The sequence below is a fragment of the Rhea pennata genome, chromosome 10 (assembly GCF_028389875.1).
Source record: "Rhea pennata isolate bPtePen1 chromosome 10, bPtePen1.pri, whole genome shotgun sequence".
NCBI classification, from domain to species: Eukaryota; Metazoa; Chordata; class Aves; order Rheiformes; family Rheidae; genus Rhea; species Rhea pennata.
The window spans coordinates 12,136,881-12,158,949 of NC_084672.1; the positions used below are offsets into that span (position 1 = coordinate 12,136,881).

General features: G+C 33.7%; 1 protein-coding gene across 3 annotated transcripts in view; it reads right to left on the reverse strand.

The window, feature by feature from the left end:
- Positions 1–575: 575 nt before the first annotated feature.
- FGF7 (fibroblast growth factor 7) overlaps positions 576–22,069 on the reverse strand; it is a 28,275-nt gene continuing 6,781 nt past the window's right edge. For all 3 annotated transcript variants that reach the window (XM_062583782.1, XM_062583781.1, XM_062583780.1), the window contains exons 3-4: positions 2,047–2,150; positions 576–1,662 (exon numbers count right to left, since the gene is read on the reverse strand). In XM_062583782.1, the coding sequence (XP_062439766.1) occupies positions 1,468–1,662; positions 2,047–2,150 (299 nt within the window). In that variant the 3' untranslated portion in view covers positions 576–1,467. The remainder of the gene's footprint in view (positions 1,663–2,046; positions 2,151–22,069) is intronic.

Below are 22,069 nucleotides of genomic sequence, written 5' to 3' on the forward strand. Positions count from 1 at the left end.
ATCCAACGTTGATGATGATTATCTAGGAGCTATCTTAGTTAATTTTTTGGTGATCTTTATCTGCGTACAAGTATCATAATAACGAGAAAACCTGTAGACATACTAAGCAGAATGAAATGAGATGACCTACTAGGACACTTTAATAGCTAATAAATTAAAATATCTTTTCTTCATCAGGTCAGTTGATTTTGGCTGGAGTTGGAAATTAGTCATGCAGGTCATATAGGTTCTTTACGTAGTCCTATACCTGCTAGTACAACTTCTGCATCTCTATTCCTGATGTAACTATGGCCATGCTATTAAATTCAGTTAGTGTGAGTATGTGGCAAAGATTTTTTACATTGTTCCCACAGAGAAGTCCATTGTGAGATTTGCTGCAGGCTGTCGTTTTTGTCTGCCATCCAATGTATGTTGGCAAGAGGGTTGTGTACTAGACTTTGTGTCTGGTCACAGAAAAAATTCGTGCATCTCAGCCAGACCATTTTGTTATTCCTTTAGAATTAAAAGCATATGAAACAGATGCAGCTTAATAAGTTTTCTTTATAAATAACATTTAAATAACTTAGAACAATAAATTCAAATACAACTTAAAATAAAGTTTAATGCTGTAACAACAGAAAAAGCATGTATAACGATGGAAAAAACAATATTAAAAGCTGTATGCCCTAACAGGAATTATACAAAAGATAGGATATGTTACATAAAAAACCATAATATGTCTGAATTTTTGCTTCGTCGTTATATAAAATGTTACTTTGTGAAAAGTGAGATGAAGTACATTATTTATTCCTATTCTTATTTTACATACACTATTTTGAAACATCTTTTAGAGCAGCATTAGGTATTTGTTTCATTAATAGATAGGAACATTTTGTAGTAGAGTAAACTTAATTTTTCCAAACTAACTCTTTTATGTGAATACAACAATAAACATTTACAGGATTATATTTTTTTCTGATCATATAGTTTATGTATAGGATATCAGTTTCTTGGGGAAAGTATTTAAAATACTGCTCAACCTCCACATTTACTGTTGACTTGATAATCTGACAACTCATTCCAGCAGCCTTTAAGTCTGACATATTTTACACAACATTATCATCTGCTTATTATTATTATAGCAGCCATATTTAAGAAGCAGATAGGTTTTTTTTAAATAAAATATTATCAGATAATCAAGTCATGACTTATTCTTCAGGGTAAATTAATTTAAAAACTACCCAGTTACAATGACTACGATAGTGATTGTACAACTCTTTAGAATTTTTTACAACTTTTAGTTAGTAAATCTGGTTTTGTGTATATTTTCAAATCTTTTTCATGTAGTCTCTTAAAAATAAACATAAATGCGCAAGTCCAGCTTGTTCAGTTTCTCAGTAGTATTCCAGCCTCTCTTGATACCTTGTCAAATAGTCTCCTTAAAAATAATCTTCCTGCTGGAACTAGTTCTGTATAGATCATTTATGATTAGGATATTGCCAGAGGAAGAAAGTGGGATGCTCTGTGTTCTTTCTTTGTTTTTTTACCTTTCATGGGAACACCTTTGTGGTTTAGTGTGACAAACATCTCTTTTCCTTTGTGTGTCCATTTTGCAGAAGCATATGTATTATAATGGTTTTCTTCAATCAGTTCTATGAAGTTGCAGTCCTCATTGCATACTTTCTGTTGAGAATGAATAATAGTGTAGAGTAAATTAAGTACACGTGTTTTTTAAATACAAAGATGAGGGAAGATGAGAAGAATGTGCATCATATATTAAAAATGTTAATAATATGTATTATTTATTACAAGTCTTGAGTCCAAGTATCTGAGTATTTTAACTTAGCATATTCCCCCTTAGTAGTTCACATTTTTAATAAGGATGTAACTTTAATTGCTTTATCTTTAAATGAGCATAAAATTAGGAGGAAAGCATAGAATACATTTTTAATTTGTTAGGAATCATTTTAAACAAAGTTTGCAGATATGACATTAAGATTATCTAAAACTATGTATTTTTAAGATAGTACATGATGATTGTGCATCAAGAAAAATTTGCATCCGTACCTTTCCATACAGTCTTCCTGACTTGTTCATTGCAAGAAAGTATTCACTTTCCACTCCTTTGATTGCCACTACTCCAACTGCCACTGTTCTGATTTCTAGAATACCTGCAAAGAAGCACAGTGATGTCTGTAAAGTGCTTGTTCGTTTCTGCAATCAACTTACAAGGTTTAATTAAACTAATGTTGTGTAATGTTTCTGTGTTTATTGGATATATGCAGCAAAGGTTCTTAAAAAGAAAACAGGAAAATATTTATTTATTCATGTGAAGAACAAGCTAGACTTTAAAAATCTGTACATGAACATGTCTGCACAAAATCACTTGAAGAAATCTCTGTGATAATTTTTAGTTACTATATTCTGAGGTTGCCATGTTAGTATAAGTAGTTTTTGTTTTCAAAAAAATCAGCATATCTTAGAATTTATCAACTTCAGGGTTTCATTTGGAAGGATTATATGTGTAGTCATCAAGATTCACAGAATCTGTGTAAAGCCTGTATTTTGAAGACTTGTTTAGTTGTATCTTCTTGAACAAGAGTAAACCTTAGAACTTGCAAATGATAGAAAACAGACCACAGTGTCTTAAATAAGATAAAGGATTTGCTTGACCCTGCATGCTTTTAAAACCAGTAGAAACTCTAAAGATACCTGCATTTGAAAACAATTAAAAGCTACTGTGAGAACTTACTTATTCAAATATTTTACACAGAAAACATTTGAAGTTATCGTAGATGAAAATAAAGTAATTTATACGGCTGATGAGTATCTGTGACAACTTTCTGTGGTTGTTACACTACGCTTAAGTTATCTGTAGCATAAAATATATATTTCAGTAGATTTAAAAAAAAAAAAAACTAAGACTGAGTGAAGGCAGAAGGATATTATAAGGTATTAAGGAACACCAGATAGCTTTCAAATTTAAATATTATTGATGTTTGGTTTAAGTAATACTTTAGAATTGTACTTCTGAGTTTGAGCCATGTTTTTCCAATATTGAGTCACCTACAAAGCTGTATGTAGTAGGATTTGTATTATGACTCAGTCCTCCAAAAGAAGAGGTCTTTCAAAGCCAGCCAACTACAGGCAGATTCCAGCAGCTAAGGGGTGGGGATGGAGGGGAGAGAGAGAGATTAAATATTACATTTTTGCAAGAATTACTTATGTTAATCTTTTTTACCCAAAAGAACGTTTTGCCCCAGAGATCCAGAATTAACTCTTTAGTGCATCCATCCATAGCCACTGATCTAATACTGACGACATTGTTGCAATTTCAGTAGGTGTTTGAGAATGTTAAGAATCATATTGTGTTACACTGTCGTCTGAGAGATGGCCTTTCTCTACCTTCTTTTTCTCTCAAGTTTGTATTGACTTTTCACAGTCAATACCACAAATGATGATAATTTTTCATTAATTAGTCTTCGAAAAGATGGCACGAGTATCTGAAATTTCTCCTTACTTATACCTTTTCTATACCATGATGTCTTTACTATTCTGTTTTATTTTCTTCTTGTTACTTGATTTACTCATGTATCAGCCCTAACCTGTTATTGCTTGCTTTTTTCTTCCTATTTCCCTACCAGTGGATCGGTTATCTCTTTTCTCGGTATGTGCTTTGCTGGGCATTCGTCTCTCTGAACACTTGCAGTTCTGTACTTCACTATAAAGCTAAGCCAACTTTAAATACAGCTTTCTGAATTCTTTGACAAGTTCCACTCTGCGGCAGGCATAGCAACAATTCTTGCAAAGGGCAATTTCTAACTGAAACTTACAAAAATGTATTAACTTTCATCTAAGTTTCACTTGAGAGAAACCACAGTGAAGGCTGAAGAACAGATGCACATCTGTATCTAGCCAAACAAAGAACAAAAGAGCAAAAAGGATCTCTGGGTCATCAAGTCCAGTTCTCTCCTAGCCTGGGATTAATATCAGATAATTCTCTTTTCATAGACTTTGCCAATACAAAATAGGAGTTGTTATTTCTTTGCCCCCAGTATTTCCACCAAAGGCTGTTCAGAGCTTGATTTATTTTAATGGCTAGAGACTATCTAGTAATTTGCAATCTGCATGTTTTCAGGGACAGCTTATGTTCATTTTTTCTTTTGCCTGTGTTGGCTGTTATCTTAAGAGGAGTTCTTTTCAAAACTGTTTTCTATTTATACAGGAGTAAAAAAGTAAAAGATTCAGAGTGATTCTGTAACGCAAATTACGCTAATAAGAATTGAGATTTCCTTGAGTAAGATGCTGTTGGCTGAAATTACAGCAGTAAGAAGTACTGCTACTTTTTAAAAAGGAAATGCCAAAAGCTTTTGCCCAACATAATATTATTATTAGAATTGTTAGTGTTTTTTTTTCTGAAGTGGATGATGAAATTCATACTAACTTGTGAGAATTACTTTATTTTGGTTTGGGGTACTTGTTTTTGTATTTTATTTTCAGTTCAGACAAAAATGTCCTATATATGGAAACTTTACAGAAGAGTTTTGCTGTACTATCATTTTGTTGTGAGGTTGCAGAAGGTTGTCGTTAAAGAATGAATAGTCATAACTGTGTGGGCAAACAAAACTTATCCTGAAGGTGAATACATAGCACTTATTCAAGATATTTGAGTATACAAATAGAATTTGGCATAGTTTTTCCGACTTTTGAGTTAAAAATAGAAATTGGGGATGCTGAAATATTTTGTAAGCCTCCTGTAAGACAAATCTGAAGCACTTTAAATAAAATATTAGCTATCAAAATTATATTCTACACATATATTGAAAGGACAATATATGTAATAGATTTATAGTATTCAGAGCCTTTTGTGCATACAAACCAATACATTTTTTATAATTAAAGACAGATAATTTGAGATTCATAAGCTGGAATTTAGTACTCTTTGCTACATTATTATTATTATTATTATATAATTTTCACAACTTTAAGCAATTAGATGCCCCCAAAATTAGGGCTAACTCTCACATAAATAACATTTGACTCTATTCTGTTGTCTTTTAACCAATCCCCCAAAAAGAAACAGTATGAATTTCTGCACGATTGCTATCCTTTTAATAGAACTGGCCATAAAAAAAATTTACTTTACTGGAAGGTAATCTGCATTTTTTAGAAATGCAGGAAGTGCTTTGCTTCTGAACAATTGAAGGTGTTAAAATTAACAACAAAACAGCAATATAGTCTAAAGATTGACTTTATAAGGAACAGTAACCTGAATCAAGAAAATCTTGCTGAAGCTGGAGTGTCTTTTCTAATACGTCTTCTTTGACTGTCTTTAGGACATGAATATAAGACATGAACAAAATGAAAACGTGTTAATTTCTTTGCTCCTCTACTGGGAACTTAAATGTAGCTGTACTTCCATCTTCATGTTTAATGCCTATTGGCAGATTCATTGGAAGGAGATAGATCTCAACATCAACAGAAAAACAGTAATGGAAGTAAAATTACTGTGTTATGTTATGCTTGAAGGTGATTTTATAGATGAAGGCAAAAATTCCTTCCTCACTGAAGTCAATAGTAGGAGCTCGGCAAACGCAGTAGGGCAAGGATCTTACACAAATGGTAATTCCTTCAGTGAGGCAGGAGCAGTACAATAAGCTAAAATATTTTCTGTAAAAGCACAGAAACAGAGCAACTGCAAACTGGTTCATATGTGGGATTTAGCTCTTTCCCTTTCTGAATTTGAATTTATTTAGCACCAGATACTTTAGACAAATGAGAAAGAAGCAACTACAGCCTAAATCAGAAAGTCTGCTCTCCTCTTTACTGTAATAGTATACTATTCATTGTCAAATCAGTTTTAGCAAGCCCATTCCTAAATGCCTCTGTTTGAAGTAAAAAATTCTAATCCTTTCAATCTCTGTTCATGAAAAGGAAAAATTCACCCAGCTATGATGAGAAGGAGAAATTTCTTATATTTAGATTTTGTTTCCAAAAAACCCTCTCAGTTGTTCCATTTAAATATTCTGTCTTAATAACTTCAAAATTGCTTTAGAGACAAGCTTAAATTGCTAAGATGCTGCTGATGAGAAAGTCTTAAGTATCCTGAGTTTAAAAATGAAAATCTAAATTGTGTTTTTGAATTACTTTAGATAAAGGATCCACATAAATGCTCAGAAGATATTAAGAGAAGAGTTGAATTTACAGTGAGGTAACTGGGAAAGAAATCAAATTAAAAACAGAAAGTAAGCAAGCTGAAAATGGACCCACAAAATTGAAAACAATTGTAGTTGCTAGAAAATCAATATGAAATTCCAAACAATTTTATGTGGTTGCATGGTCAGTGTATAGAGTGTAGCTTAAAATTCCTGGAGTGAATGAAGTTTCCTGCAGAGCTGAAATTGTCCAGTGTACTTAAAAGATTACTGACACTCAGCTGAGACTGACAGTAGCTTTTCTTCAGGAGGAGATGACTGTAGATGCTGGCTGCAGTGTGTTCAGTCACTTTGGGCATTTAAGTATCAGACAATTGATAGAAATTCCAGGAGAAAAAACTGAAACAAAACAGCTGTTTGGGTTGAAGCAACAATTTTAGTGAGTGGAACTATTTCAGTTTTTTGAGACAATTTGCTTGAGTTTACTGGCATTGTGGTCTAAGATGGTGGTTTGTCAGTGCTTTACAAGTAGATACTTATATTTCTGGATTTATTCCATGATTGTGAGATGGAGGACAGGACCATACCTTGGTCTGGTGATCTAGCTAGAAAAATTGGCATTTCACTATGTCACTGATACAAAATTGAATATTCTCATGTGAGATTATCCTTTTCTTGGGCAAATGGTATTGAATAATTTTGTTCTGAGTCACCTGATATTAGTATTTTTTTCTGTTATAATTAATAATTTCATATTGATTTATTTTTTTCTTTAAAAGTGTATTTTAATAATATCATGAAGTTTTCTTTTTTTTAAAGTAAAGGTTTGCTTATGTTACTATAGAATGTTTTTACAGATTATATTAAACTAATTTCTAACTGGATGTTGCCACAGCTGACTTGGCATAGTTTTGTTTGCCCACAATATCCTCAAAAAGTAGTATCTTATCTTTGTCAACGTAATGAAAGCAGTGTGATTTTGCAAGATTAGAGAAGTTTGTCGTTAATCATTTTGCAGCCAGGAGTCTGAAAGAGTACAAAAACATAATATAAACAAATTCTTCATACATCTGAGAGCTGTTTTTTTTAAAAAACAAACAAAAAAAAATCCCAAAACACAATAAATGCAGCAAGTTACTGCAGAAACAGAGGTGGGAACAGCCTGCTCAATGAAGCTTCCTTGGAAGAGAAAAGAACTTCTGAGACTAGATATTTTTTACCTGCTAGAGAGCTTCCATAACAGGAAGGTGGTAAGACTATTCAAGAAGATACAGAAAGAGATTTTAAAGCATGCATTTTGTTGAGTCCCTTATCAGCTGGCTCTTTTTCTAGATGTTTCATGTATTGCTGATATTCATGAAATATCTCATTGCATTTCTGGTCACTGCTCCTGTACTTGTTAGTGTACGTGTTTCTGTAGACACTAATACGAAGAAGAGTTTTGACATCAAATACGTTTTTTCAATGAGGCATTCAGCAATTTTATCACAGCATTATTTTCTATTAGGTGCATGTATTATGATAAAATGTTTCTGGAGGCTTAGCTACTGAGGCTTTTAGGTCTCCTAAATGCTGGAAAGAAGGAATAAAAGGGAAAGTAGGATTTTTAAGGAAAGAAAGTCAAATAGGCAGGAACTAGCTGTTATTTTACACTCAGAATTTCCAAATTAGCTAATATATCTAAAGCAAATTTTTAAGTATGCTAAGAGCTTTACAGTACTGAATTTTGCTTAATACTATAGCAGTTTCTCTCGCATGGCCTCTCTGTGTATTGAAGCTGAAAAAAACTAGTCTGCTGTTGATGTTTAACAATATAAAAGCTGGCACCGACAACTAAGCACTTGTGAGGAATGTGTTTTTGAAACACCCTTTCCTAGGTAGCATTGTCTTAAAGTGTTTGAAACTTCAAAAGGGGAGCAGAAAAGACTTGGATGGAGAATAAGTCAAAACAGAATGAAACTTCTTAAATATGACTTTTGTTTCTAATTAATTAAATTTGGGGTATGTATTCATGAATTCAAGTGACCTTTAGAGGTGATTCAAGGCCAAGAAAAATACTCAATTCATTGATCATAAGAAAGAAGTTAATGGTATTTAAGGTTTTTTACTCCTTTGTTCTGGGTTTATTTAGTTAAAATTGTGTCTCTTAAAGCAACAAAGTACAAATAAAGATGGTCGATCATCCGGAATTTGGAAAATTTTGATAGCCTTTACTGGTGTTACTAGTGCATTCAGTGAGCCAGCATGGTAATGTTCATTAGCTGGTTTATTAAACTGGACTTTAAACTTGTTTTCCCAGAGGACTCTATCAATATTTGTTTTCTGAAAATAAGTGAATACTTTCACTGGATAGTTTTTAAGTCGTTGGTTTCGAGAAGCGCTTACTCCTTTGTTTATCTTCTGAAAAAATAAAGGGTGTATATATGAAGCATTAATTTTTGCTCAGCTTACTTAATGACTTTTCAAAATATATTTATTTTAAAGTTCATCGTTAGGTAGCGAATTTGTATGCTCGTTCTGAAATATAAAGCCTAATGGTGTAAAGATTAGCACAAATACCTCATTTGAAAGATATTGTAGGATTATTTAATTCTGTTTGTCCCTTCCCCTCATTAATAAATTGATAAAATTTAGAATTTGCATTTGTTATCTGTACTGTCCTTAATGAGAGTGAGTTTCCAAGATGGTGCCACATAGAACTTTACTTTCCTAAGCTCTGTAAGTAGATTTGGATATAAAAGTATGTGTTACAATAGTTTTAACAACAGGGTAGAGATCATTCCCACAGCAGGAATTTTCAGTCTATGGATATGGTTTTAATAAATGGTAACAGAAAACAAGTTACATGCCAGGCACACCCCAGCTGGTACATACATTCACTATTACTTTCCTTTTCTATTTGTATTATTTTTACTTCTCCATGTGATACTTAGTGTCTAGATTTTATGGCATAACTGTCTGCAAAATACGTTGTTATTTATGGCAGAGACCAATGTGAAAGGCTAAAAAAAGCTTTTTATTAGGAGGCTTTGTGTTGTATCCATGCATGCCTTTACTGTTCATGCGTAGAATGTCTGAAGCACTCTAGTTATAAATATGACTAGAAATGATTTGCATAGAAACAATAGATCTGTCAAGGATTTTCAATAGTCCAGTTGAAGCTACCGATTCAGTACAGTGCCAGACATCTGGATATCATGGACAAATGTCCAAAGCACTCAAAATTCCCATTTTCCTCCTGTACCTAATTTTCAAGCAGGAAAATTGTAGTTGTCTCAGGAACCATGAGAGACAATACAGATTTATTCCTTGAGGACTTGATGCAGCATATTTTTGGTCAGGCACCTCAAGTAGCAGAATTAGCTTCTAAGACTGCAAGTTCATATTCAGAACAGCTGTTTGGTTAAGCTTAAGTGACTGAGGGCTGATTAGTTTATTTGCAATTCTATGGGCAGAAAAACAGTAGGCATGCTATTTAAAACATCAACTAATTGATAAGCAAAAGACCATCTATTTTGCTACTATGGTGGATTTTCATTTATTGATCATTTTAAAGCTTGCTTTCTTGACATTTTACTGCCCATAATTTTCTAAGCTGTTGGTTAATCCCCAAAACAGTTCAATACATGGATTGCTAGATAGAGCAACTTAATAATAAACCATTTTATTGGTGATGTTCAACAGTTGGCAGATAAGATAGTTACGAAAGTTAAGTCATGTGATGGTTTCTGAGAGAAACCACTAACTTGCTAAGTGCTATGAAGATAGCGTAAAAAGGGTAAGATGAGAACCAAACAGAAGAAACAAAGCAGAACAGGGAACTAAAATGACTATTTAGAAATGTTGTTGTTTTACTTACAAGATTTCTTCTTTGCATTTGTACTTGGACTTTTGGGTGTTTACCCTTATGACAGAAAAGGAAGGAGTAAGCTAAATTCCACTTTTAAGTCTGCTGTTTGAAGTATTTATTTACTCAGTTTTACATGCATCATCAACTGTATAATCTGACCTTTCTGAAATTGTATTACTGGTATGACAGCATGAGAAGAAAAATCTGGTTTGAATTTTGAGACTGATGTTTAGGAAATGAACCTTTCTTTTTCTTAGAACCTTACCCCATTTAATTTGCAGTCTGAGTGAGAAATACTAAAATCCATAATACCTTTTCCAGTTACTTTTCAAATTGAATGAGAAATGTAAAATAGTGCTTATCAGTTGACAATACTTTGTAAAGTTTATCTCCACAAAGTATTGTAGCAAGGATTTCAGTCACAATATTCTCTTGAATAAAAATGTGAATGATTCCTTATTGCTGAAAAGAAATTGTTCAGAATGGCTGAGAATACTTCTCTTTATTGTAAAACCTCTGACTGTCCTTTAAAGCTGGTGGGTTACGTAGCCTTCAATATCAAAGGAAAGCTTCCTTCCTTTTTGTAAGTGATGGTTTAATAAGAATTGATCTAGAAAATTCTGACTCTAAATTGCTTTCTGTACTATGTATGTCTCCTTGGACTGTTAGCACTTTGAACCACTCTGTTTCCAGTATGCCTCTCAATCTGATCTTGAAAACAAAGGGAGCATGACATTTTTCACTTAAGTAGATTGTAAAATTTCGGAACTTCAATTTAGAAGTCTGTCTTGCGGACAGCTGTATATAGTATCAACCACTGAATACCATGCCCCAAGCAAGCATGGACTGATAAATTTGTCATTGAATTCATTAAAACCCTTCACTTTTGCTGATCTCCGCTGTGCATTTCTTGTAAATATTTTCTTGAACCGCTTCTTATACAGCACTTAGTCACTTCTCATTTTTGCTGGAAACTACATTGTGGTAAAAATTGCCTCGGAGCTAAACATATGCTTATACTGGAAAAAAATGTATATTTTTAGAATTAAGATTGTAAGTTAAGAATTTATGTCCTATAAAACCAAAGTCTTAATCTTCAGTCTGACATAGCACTCTTTTATGGCATTAATAATTTAATTTACTGATATTAAAAATAGGGGAATAAAGGAGGATAGAACAACAGTTTACAAATTTAGGGTTTCAGTGCTTATGGCTGTTTTGATTACCTGACGCTTGGAAAATTGCACATAGGACCAGAGTCTCCTATCTTTCCAAATTGTTCCTTAATGCAAAAGACTTCAAGTAAATTAACTTCTTCCTTGGTGTTTATCACTATTCTGCTTTCATCTGGAAAAAGGCTTCTGTCTTAGTATTATTTCCTAGTATCATTGCTGATTAAATTCCCTTCTCCCTTTCATGTGTATAATTAGTGATCATAGTTGACATAAAATTAGTCATTTATCACATCTTTCTGGAAGACTTTTTCTCCTGATTTTCTTAAGAAAATTGGAGAGCATATGCACATATCATTTGTCTTTTGTGTGAGAAAGTCAGTGATTAGTTATTGTATTCTGAAGAATTCTTGTGATATTCTGTGAAGTTCTTGTGATATTGTGTTTTGTATCTGTATAAGCTGGCTATGGACAGTAGTAAATATGATCTAATTATTATATACATATTACCTGACAAAAGGTGCTAGCCTCCTCGAAGTTAAAGGAGGCAAAAATACATTTGCATGAAAGCCTGTTCTTTTTTATAGGAACATTTCTTTTTTATTCAGTCACCCTAGAGATGTACCTGGTTTATTCTGTATATTTTATTGTCTGCAACTATTCCTGTCACAGCTTTACTGGTTCCTGGCATAGGCTTTACAGAGGAATATTACAGTCACATAGTGGAGACAAACTGAATCTAAAAACTCCTTTCTTGTTCTTTTAGGATTATTTAGAATTACACACTGTTGACAAACATTACTAAGTACTATTTTTAAATGCTCACAAATGGCTGCAATGACATGCTCAGTGCTGAAAACTGAAAAATCCATTTAAATACAAAGTAAAATGTGTTCTTAATAGTGAAAATGTTTTCCAGATATAGTTAGTAGCTGAATTATATAAAACAAGTAAAATTGAGAAAGTGAACACACAAGAAGCTGACTAAGTACTTATGTAAAAGGTAGAGCAAATATTATCCAACTGAATATATTTTGTTCAATTTTGAAACTCAATCACTCCAGGCTTGTTTCTTGGTTTAGAAATAGCTGAAGCCAGACATCTTAATATATTAATCACAGCATCTACAAGAACACAAGCAGGCACTATGTAATTCCTTTCAGGGTTCAAAATGCAAGAAGCTGCTAAGAAAGTTGTGCTAACCTCTTGCTGCACCACAGAGTGGGTACTGATAGAAACCAGCTGTCTCATTCTTAATGCCTTCAAAACATTACTGGACATATATCTAGATGATCCGGTCTCTCAAATTCTTTGGGTTTGCTAATGACAAATAATTCAGATTTTAGTTGAACTTGCAAAATCTACAACAGACCAACTGAAATGTAGACTAAAACAAAATGAATACAAAATCCGAAACAAAACCCAAAGCAATCAATTCATCTAATCCAAATGTGATTAAATAAATAATGATTTTTGAACCTGGAATTTTCTCAGGTCTTGCTCATTATACAGTTCAAAATGGGTGTTTGCCCGTTATTCAACGATCAGTAGATTTTTATCTACTGATAGTAGACAAGAAGTAGTTTATTTTGAGCTTAATATTTCCTTGTCTTAATTGTCATTAATTTACCTCTAGTTACAAACAGTTTTATCAGTCCACAATTTCTTTGTCTAAGGTGAAATCCTGACTGTGGGGAAATCCATAGGATGTTTGCCAGTGACTTACAAACATGCAGAATTTCAAAATTTCTGTCTTTGTCTACATCAGCAGATGTTTACAAATACGTTGATTTCCTCCAATTAATCTTTAGTTGGCTTCTAGCTCTATAGTTTCATGTCAAAATTGAAAAAACAGCATCGGCAGCAATGGAGAAAATTATTCCTTTCATTCAGAAACAACTAGTGTTACTGGACTAACTATATCAAGGGAGCGGCAGCCAAATTTCTCTCTTATTTTGTGTTTATTTGTGTATTTTTAAAATTTCTATGTTTTTTAATTTTTCTTAATGCAGCTGAAGTTTTCAGATGCAAAAACCAAACTATTTTGTTTTAATGACTTCAGATGCTAAGATGTAGAGGAAATCAGCTGTTACCCGTTACCCTTTTAGGTCTAATGATATTCATGCACACAACTTAGTTTTGCCCATGTGAATAATCTTGTAGTCTGTGAAAATGCTGTTGTGACTAATGTCACGTAAATATTTTCTAGAATGAATTATTTGTAATGCCATGCCTGTAGTAGGTCCTGAAAGGTGATGGGTTTGTAAACACATATGCCTCTGCTGTATAAATTTATTTTTATTTAAATTTATTTTATTTTTATTGTAGTGCTATGAGCTGACAATTCCAGAAGGATGCTATCAAAACAGCACATGTGGTGACCATGAGACCTGATTCGAGATTGCTTATCACATTACAGCGTTAAGCACTCCGCAGCATCTGCTGCTGGTCAGCTTTGTTACCTTTGCCATAGCTTGACCACGGCCTTTCTGCGCTTAGTTTTTCCCAACTATTACAAAAAAACAACATTATTAGCTTTTCAGTGGGAGTTACTTGTACTTGAAAACTGGAAGGAAGGACTCTAGAAGCACAGTCTGCATGCTTCCAGTGTGTCACTATGTAACGATGCTGTGTTCTGAAGAGAAATTATCAGTCATAGCTAAAATGTAAAGTCACGAAATAAATGAACTGAGTAGTTAACATAAAACATAAGTTTAACAGTATATTTTTATTATGAATTACTGATTTATATTCACAACCTAGCTTCTCGTTGCTTTTGGTCTAATCCTATGTGTAATCCTCATGTGTAAATCAGTGCAGTTATGTTTATTTCAATGAAGTTATGATTGTTCATATCAGCTAAAGGTCTAGAGGGAAAACTCTGAAGGTGAAAAGCTGCCTTGCATTGTTATCAGCTGATCCTTCACATTACCCCAATCCTTCCATCTACAGGCTAGTTTAAAAGAAGGGTTTTCATGTAGGTGCTGCTGCCTATCTCCATCTTTATTTACTGTAACATCCTTAAAAACTTAGCTCTGATTTATGCCTATGCCTGTAAACTGTAGAAGTTTGTTTTCTTGGCCCTCAGGGCACACAGGTGCTATATGACTATAGTGTGACTATTTATAATAAAATTATCTGTGAACAGTCCGTTAAAGTATTATTTAAGACATTAAATTATAAATATAAAATCCATCCAGCAGCCATATTATTATATTGATAGAATTGCAAATTTCCATCTCTAACAATATTCAAATTCCTTTTTTTGATAGACTGCAATGTAGTGCATTGGCACAAGACATACTTTTCTCTTGATCTTGAAAAAATACCACTCAGGCATTTGGTAACATCTTCAGACTGGAGCCTTTGGGACATTCTTCACTTTTCATTTTCTGTGCTACAATTGGCATAATTCTTATTTTGTTTTTTTATGTCTTGATATCATGAAATTCTGAGGAGCTCCATAGAAGTAATATGTAAGCAATTCATAGCAGAATATACAGACTCCTGTAAAATCTGGAAAGCAGGTGCTCTGTGATATGTAGATATATGAAAACATACTTTTCAGCTAATGGGCTTAAACAGGGACCTTATTCAAGTAAGGAAGAGTAAAATAAGTTCTCTGTAGGAAATCGTAACACGGTAGAGATTTCTTCTGTAGGGTCATAGGGCTAGAGAACTCAAATGAGGGTTAGCGGGTTTTAATATTAGATTATATCTGGGCTGAGGAGCAGAGGCTACATAAGCAAATAAAGCGTTTGAGGCACATCATCACCTTAGGCTGCTGTGCTTCCCTAGTGATTGTAACAGGAAAGATCAGTTACACTAAACTCAGCAGGAAATTTTGCCCTATCAGAACTCTCTTGAAGACCATAAAGTTAAACCAGCACAGAGCCTGGCAGTACAGGTACTGGTACATTCTAAAATACATACAAAAAAGCTATTTTTTTTTTTCTTTCTGACTGAAACAATTAAGGGTATTCCAGTAACTTAGGATGATGAAGAAACCTTTTATTTATTTATTTATTTATTTTTGCTTAAAGCATTTGTGACTTCCACCATATTGCAACACAAATTTGGAGAAAAAGTAACAAAATTGAGAAAAATGTTGGGTTTTGCTGCACAGTGTGAAACAAAGTGTTTCTGCCTTTTTGCTCTTTTTATGTCATCTTAATTCATCCGTGACTATTGCTGTATTCTTGAGTCACGTGTGGATGCAAATGTAACACCATAAAAAAGTTTTACATAAATAGATTGTTATATATCTATAAATTCTATCTGATGTAAGTAATGGAATCACTTTCTATTCAGTATAGGTATATGGTTGTGTGGTTTTGATACAGCTCTAGAAAATGCAGTGTTAACATCCATTAATATCTTCTATAGTGAAAAATAAATTTGCACATATATTTGCTAACTTATGTTTGAAAAGTTATAGCTAAGTATGTTAAATTGAGTATCCTAAATTGGATATATTCTGGTGTATTGCATCCTAAAGCCCATATCCTGAGTAGCAGAATAAATAGAAATAGCAACATTACTCCAGAGATGTTAGTAAGATACAAATAAGAAGTGCTGACTTAAAAGTCAGAAAGCGATTACTGATGAAACAAGGATTTCATTTTTCTCTATGGCCAGTCGATATTACCAGGGTTATAGAATTTAAAGTATTTTACTTTTAATACATCTTACTAATATTGTATATATTGTGTAATAATAATTATATATTATAATAAATATATTAATATATATTAATAAATATTAATATATTTGCATATTTTAAAGCAAAGAAAATAATTTGTAGTGGCAGTAGTTTTTTATCTGGCATCCTTTAAGTTAGCTCCTGAACCAATTGGTAGGAAATCAGTAACTCATACTGATTTTGGTAGAGCCAGACTTTTACAAACTGCACATATTTTTCTCTTTCCTAATATGGGTCTTTCAGCTCCTGAGCAAACTTTTCCTTGATGAATCACAGGGTTAGATAGCTTTTCCACTAGTCAGTAACTTAACTCCTCCACAGCTGTGCAATGTTTCTTTGCTTTCAAAAACAACTCTTTAGACTATTAAAGATAGTTCATTGAAGTTTATCAGTAAACCAATATGAACGGAAGAGCCAAATCTCGATTCTAGACTGAAAAAATGAGCTAATGCTCTACTTTGCAAATGATTATTTTCTCAGGTTGATTACATCTCTGTAGTTATTGAGAGTGTGGTTCAGTCAAATACTGTACAACTGAGAAGGGAACATCTTTTTAACGTAGAAACTTATGTTAATGAAATAAGCATGGCACAATCCCCCTGAAGAGGTTCAAATCAGACTTTTTTGTACAAGACCACCTGTGAGGTAGAATGCAGCACATATGATTGCCAAAGTATACATGATTCTGCAGAGATCTTCTAACAGAAGCAAATTTAGGATGGAACTGCCGGATAAAAATTAAGGGGAAAATACGAAAAGCACCGTTCCACTTGGTGAGCCTGGGGCCAAAAGAGAGTCAGCTCATGGAACAGGAGCTACAGCTGGGAGTTCCACTTTGCTACACCGAGTTCCACGGAAAGTATGCGTAACTGCGGTGTTGAAGTATGGAAGTATGCCGCACAATCCGAAGACAATCTAATAACTCATGATCCAAAATCTTCAGTATTTATACTGTGTAGCTGTATAGAGGCAGAAATATTCTGCATTTTCCTGCATGTGCAAACTCACCTATGTGAGTTTGGAGCTCACATAGTTAATTGTTTGGGGAGATAAGTATGATTACTTTCTTATGTAATTTGTACAAAACTAATATTTTTAATTTTTTCTCATATATAGATGAACTGTTTAGTGCAGGATATCCCAAAACAAAAAAGAGATCACAGAAAGAAAAAAAATGAACTGTTAATGGGAAAAAGAGGAAAGGAAAAAAAAGATTTTTGTAATGTCAGCAATGAAATTTTTTGATATCTAAGAAAAAATGAGGTTAATTTTGGCAAAAACAGCTATTAGCTTCACAAGTATTAAAAATTTTTGAAAATTTTCTCCATTATATTTAAGTATATCTTCCATCCCTAGATTATTTTCTGCTTATGTAGGACCTGGAACTCATCACATTCTTTTAAATGATCAGAGCTCGGTTGATCACCATTTACTAAATTAAAGTTTTTATGCCTTCTATGTAACAAAATAACCTTCTAAATTCTGGTTTTTAAGTGGTGATAGCATTAGCATTTTTGTATAGATCAGTATTGATTCCAGGGTTCTTTCTGGATAAAAGTGCCATTTCAGAAATTCTCATTAAATTATTCAGAATTTGTCCCAGAACAATATGATTAAAATAGATGCAATCAAATTAAAAAGACTGGATTATTTCATTAAAAAATTAGCAGAACATGATTTCCTAGAAAGATGTGGTAATCTTTTTATTTCCTCTAATATTGTTGCATGACAGTCATGTTCAGTATTATAGACCAAATTTCTCAAGGCACACAAGCATGCAGAGATGAAGGCGTACTCAGTAATTTTGCTATGGTATTTACAGTTTACTTGGCACCACTTTGCTTATTCGGACATTCTGGCTGAAATGCATATAAAATAATTTAAAATGGTGGTTTTTTTAATAGTTGCATTATTTCTGTTGCTCAATTTAAGAGGCATTTAAAGGGGCCAGTGTAGGTAGCCTACGACTCTTGACATTTATTTTATAACTTGAGCAAACTCTCCTAAGCCAGATTTCAAAATTGACGTCACATTTGGCTTCCTGTTAACTAATGACCCACTAATGACTGCAACTCCAACATCAATTCACCCAAATGTATGGCTGGTATGCTAGTAGCGAAGTAGAAAAACGTACCATACTATTGTCTCAGTAATAAAATTTTGCTGCCTGACTGCTGAAACAGATGCTCAAACTGCTGTTTAGCGCCCTGAAAACACAGTGCCATTACTGCAGGGTGGCAGGATGTAAAAGAGAGCAAGAGGCTCAAAACACCTGTACAGTTGCACGTTATTAAGTGTGAGGAAGCAGGGCCCATCCAGCTCCTTGGGGCTGGCCAACAGCAAGCAAGGAGGGTTCCTTACAGGGAAAAGGTTTTGCTCTCTTTCTCAGCATGGTTTTCTCCTCTTACGGACTTGTTCCTGCCTCCAGTCATGTTTTCTCTTACGTGATTAGGCAGGTGGATAATATTTGTTTCCTAAGTGGATGAATAGTCTTTTTGAAATCATAATTTGGATGTAAGGTGCAAGAAAACCTTTCTTTTTCTCTGCCTTGTATACACTGTTACAGAGTGCTCTAAGTAAGAGCTTGCTTGTTCTAGCCGTTGTGTATCTTTCTTCTTGGTTTTAAACTGAAGTAAGAAATATTGGCCAGGATCTTTGCGCGCTATTAAAAATGTGGAAGGTTCAATTATAGAGGTGGGGATTTACTTGAATTAGAAGAATGGCTTTTCGTTGCCATTTAGTTTGAAAATAGCCTCTTAAAATAGTATGCAGTTTAGGTTTTGATTAATAATAGCACTTGTGGACAGGGTGCTGTTTGGCTATTTGTCATGCTTGTAGTTTATATGTTTGCAGATGTGCAGAAACTTCTTTTTGTGCTATGTTGTAGCATGCTATTGTTTAGGGGTGCCACACTAATGAAAGCTAAAAGGTTGGCTGGACAGCTCAGTGAGGCTGAATCTCACTTTGGCCACAGACTCGTCTATGCCTCTATCCTTACGTTAGGGAAGGATAAAATATTTTGCTGCAGCATTGGAAAAAGATATGGCCGTAGCCATTTCAAGGTTTCTTACCTGCTGGTTTTTCACGTAATGTAAAAAACATAAAGCACTGCTGCTGAGGAAGATCTTCTACTGGCCTTTCCCACAGCATAAATTTGTCTTTGGTTGCAAGGTGGCCCTAATAAGCAAGTTTCTCTGCTACAAAATGTGTGTGTGTGTGTGTATACATATATATATAGGGGGAGAGAGAGAGAGAAAATTCATGTATTTGGACTAAAAAAAATTACTTCCTAGACTTACATAGCTAGTTTTACTAAATGACTGTAAAATCTCACCAAAAACCACTCAAGAACTGTCTGGATTTTTCAGTATAATCTTGCACATTATGTGCTGTATCTAAATGGTGTAAGCTACTTGGAAAGAAGCAAATGAACACTGTGGAATTGGAGTTGCTCTTTTTGGTGAAAGTTGCACTTTCCAGCTCTATTAGTACTCACTGTACTCTCTAGAATTAAGTAATCCTTTCTGTTTTTCTGCAGAGTTTCTGACCAGGAGTAAAGCTTTTGTTTTTATAAGGTCTTTTGTGGCAGAAGCTACAACAGGATTGGATGGTACTGGTTCATTCTCTGCTGTGTGCTACCTTCCTTCTCCGAGTTAGCTATATCAGCATTCACTCCTAAATCCGTATGCTCAATGGCTAGCCAGAAAGTCTGAACGTTGTGCCTCTGAGTTCATGTAGACCACTCAACAGCTAAATCCATCATATAATGCAAATGGTATGCCATGTGCTATCCAAGAAGCCAGAAGGCCCTTCTAGTGGAGATTTACATGCACCTGATAAGCATAAAAAACTTTACATTTACCACTACATTGCTTACAGCTGTGCATCAAATAACCTACAAAATTATGACACCAAGTCACCTGAGCAGCTACAGACAGCACAACACAGCTACACATGCAACTGTGTTAAGATATGATGTAAGTTGTGAAATTTTTTACTAATATTTCCTGCTCTAGATAATATATATGTTCATGTATAATCATTTCTGTCATTAACAATCATAAAGTTCTTCCTTTAGATATATTTACTGTACACAATCACTTCTGTTTGATTAAAATGTCAAATGACATTTGGCATTTAAAGGTCATAATAAAAAAAAACTTGTAAATTAGCACAGATTATTAATGAACATATGATTCCTCTTAGTGAGGTTTTTTTTTCTTTTTGTGGAAGACATTACCTTCTAGCTAGACAAGCAGCAAACTTCCCAAGTATTAAAATGACTTGAGGACAAGTCTGATCAGCTTATTTTTATAGTCTATAGCACCTCCCAGTGTCTATTAGCATACTTAAAATAAAGCAAGACAGCTTACCAAAAATGGAAGTGAGGTAAGGCGAGTGTGTTACTAAGGGTTGAAATAGTAATGTTAGGAGACTGTCAAAAAATAACCAACCAAACAGCTAATGGGGGTGTTTGAAAAATATCCTAATGGTGGAGATGAGTGGTGATTCTTACTTCTCCCTATTTTAGATGTTCTTGTGGTTATAAGTTCTGTGGCATGGGCATGCTGCTTGTGTTTTCATTTATGATTTTGCATTGATCTGTTGACATCCTGACCGTGATGAGTTTTGAAAAGCAGCATACTGAAGGAAAAAAAAAAACAATGTTTTTTAATAAAACATCTGGATTCTTTTGTCGTTTCAGCCTGTGTAGTTTTAATTTGAATTGTTAGATTCCCACTATAACTTTGAATTTAAAAGCACAAATCCCCAATTGCAATAAGTTGACTTTACTGATGTTAACTGGCCTACATTGTTCTGTTGGTAAATTGTGCAGGTACTAGATTTGTGTCCTAGGCAGCATGTGAATATTGTAAAGAAACCCTGCTGGAATTTAATCCTAATCTTGTTCTCTGTTTCAAAAGCTAAATAATAATTAAGAGAGCCTATTGATTACATTGGTATTTTTATTGCCTGTTTTGTTTTCATGAAGCTGTCAGACACATCTGTGAATATCTGTTTCCAACTTTTCAACACCAATTGTTACAAAGAATATTTTCCATTTGTGTAAATGATGTCATTGTTATGAATGTTTTGAAGTTTGACAATCCAGTGCTGTAAGTGTTAACCTCTATTATGTTATTGGCATAGGAATTTTCACTGTTAACTTTTTCTTAAGAATGTTTCTAAATTACATTCACCAGAAGGCTAACTTGACCTTTCCATCAGCTCATTTCCAGAATTAAAAATTAAAAATAAAGATAAAGGTCAAAAAAGACAATTGAAATACCGTTGCCAAATATAGTCATAGACAGTCAATTATGCAATGAAAGCAGTGTGCCACCCAAGAAGAGTTACAGCCTTCATTTAGCTAAACTGATTCTGTTTTGATGAGAAAAATGTTCTAAAATATACTACTAGTTGATAAGTCTTGCAGTGTGGAGCAGTATAATTACATGTTTTAGACGTCTTGGTGCTCCTGAACTTAAAGGAGGATGGAAGGGAAAACAGGGCTTTGCTCAGTACTCTAAAATCCTAGAAATCTTAAAAATCACTTTCAGATACTCAATGCAGAAAGCTGGAAGCTGCAAAGAGGGAAGTCTGGATTTTCTTTTTCTTTTCTTTTTTTTTCTTTCTTTCTTTTTTTTTTTTTTTTTTTTCCCCAAGAAAGACTACTTTAGGAATTAAATATTCTATCAAGTTACTGTAAAGTCTGTTTTCCAGTATGGAAAATTGCTTCTTTGAGATACCCTTAAGCTCTGTGTTCTGTCCAGCTCCTCACTTCAGTTATTTTAGTTTGAAATTAATATTCCATTATATTCCATAGTATTTATTGTCTATAATATTACTGCACAATTCTCTTCTAGATTTGGTGATTTCTTCACTAATAACTTTTACAGCTCTTTACACAGAGGCAAATAATTCCCCTTTATGGAGGCACAGAGAGTTTGAAGAATTTCTCCCAAAGTCTGTAAACAAATTGCTTAAAATTTGGATTAGCCTCAAGTCTCTTCAGTCTCAGGTCAAGGCCACTTCAGCACATTTTCTTCAGGATGGAGCAATAACATGCTTAATGAAACAATACTGATTTTTTTTTTTTACATTCATAAATTATAAACAATGAGGAGAAAAAAACTATGTGGGTGATGGAACTGTAATTTATCCTTTTAAACAAATATATCCATTAACTACTTCAGCAGTTAGTTACTAG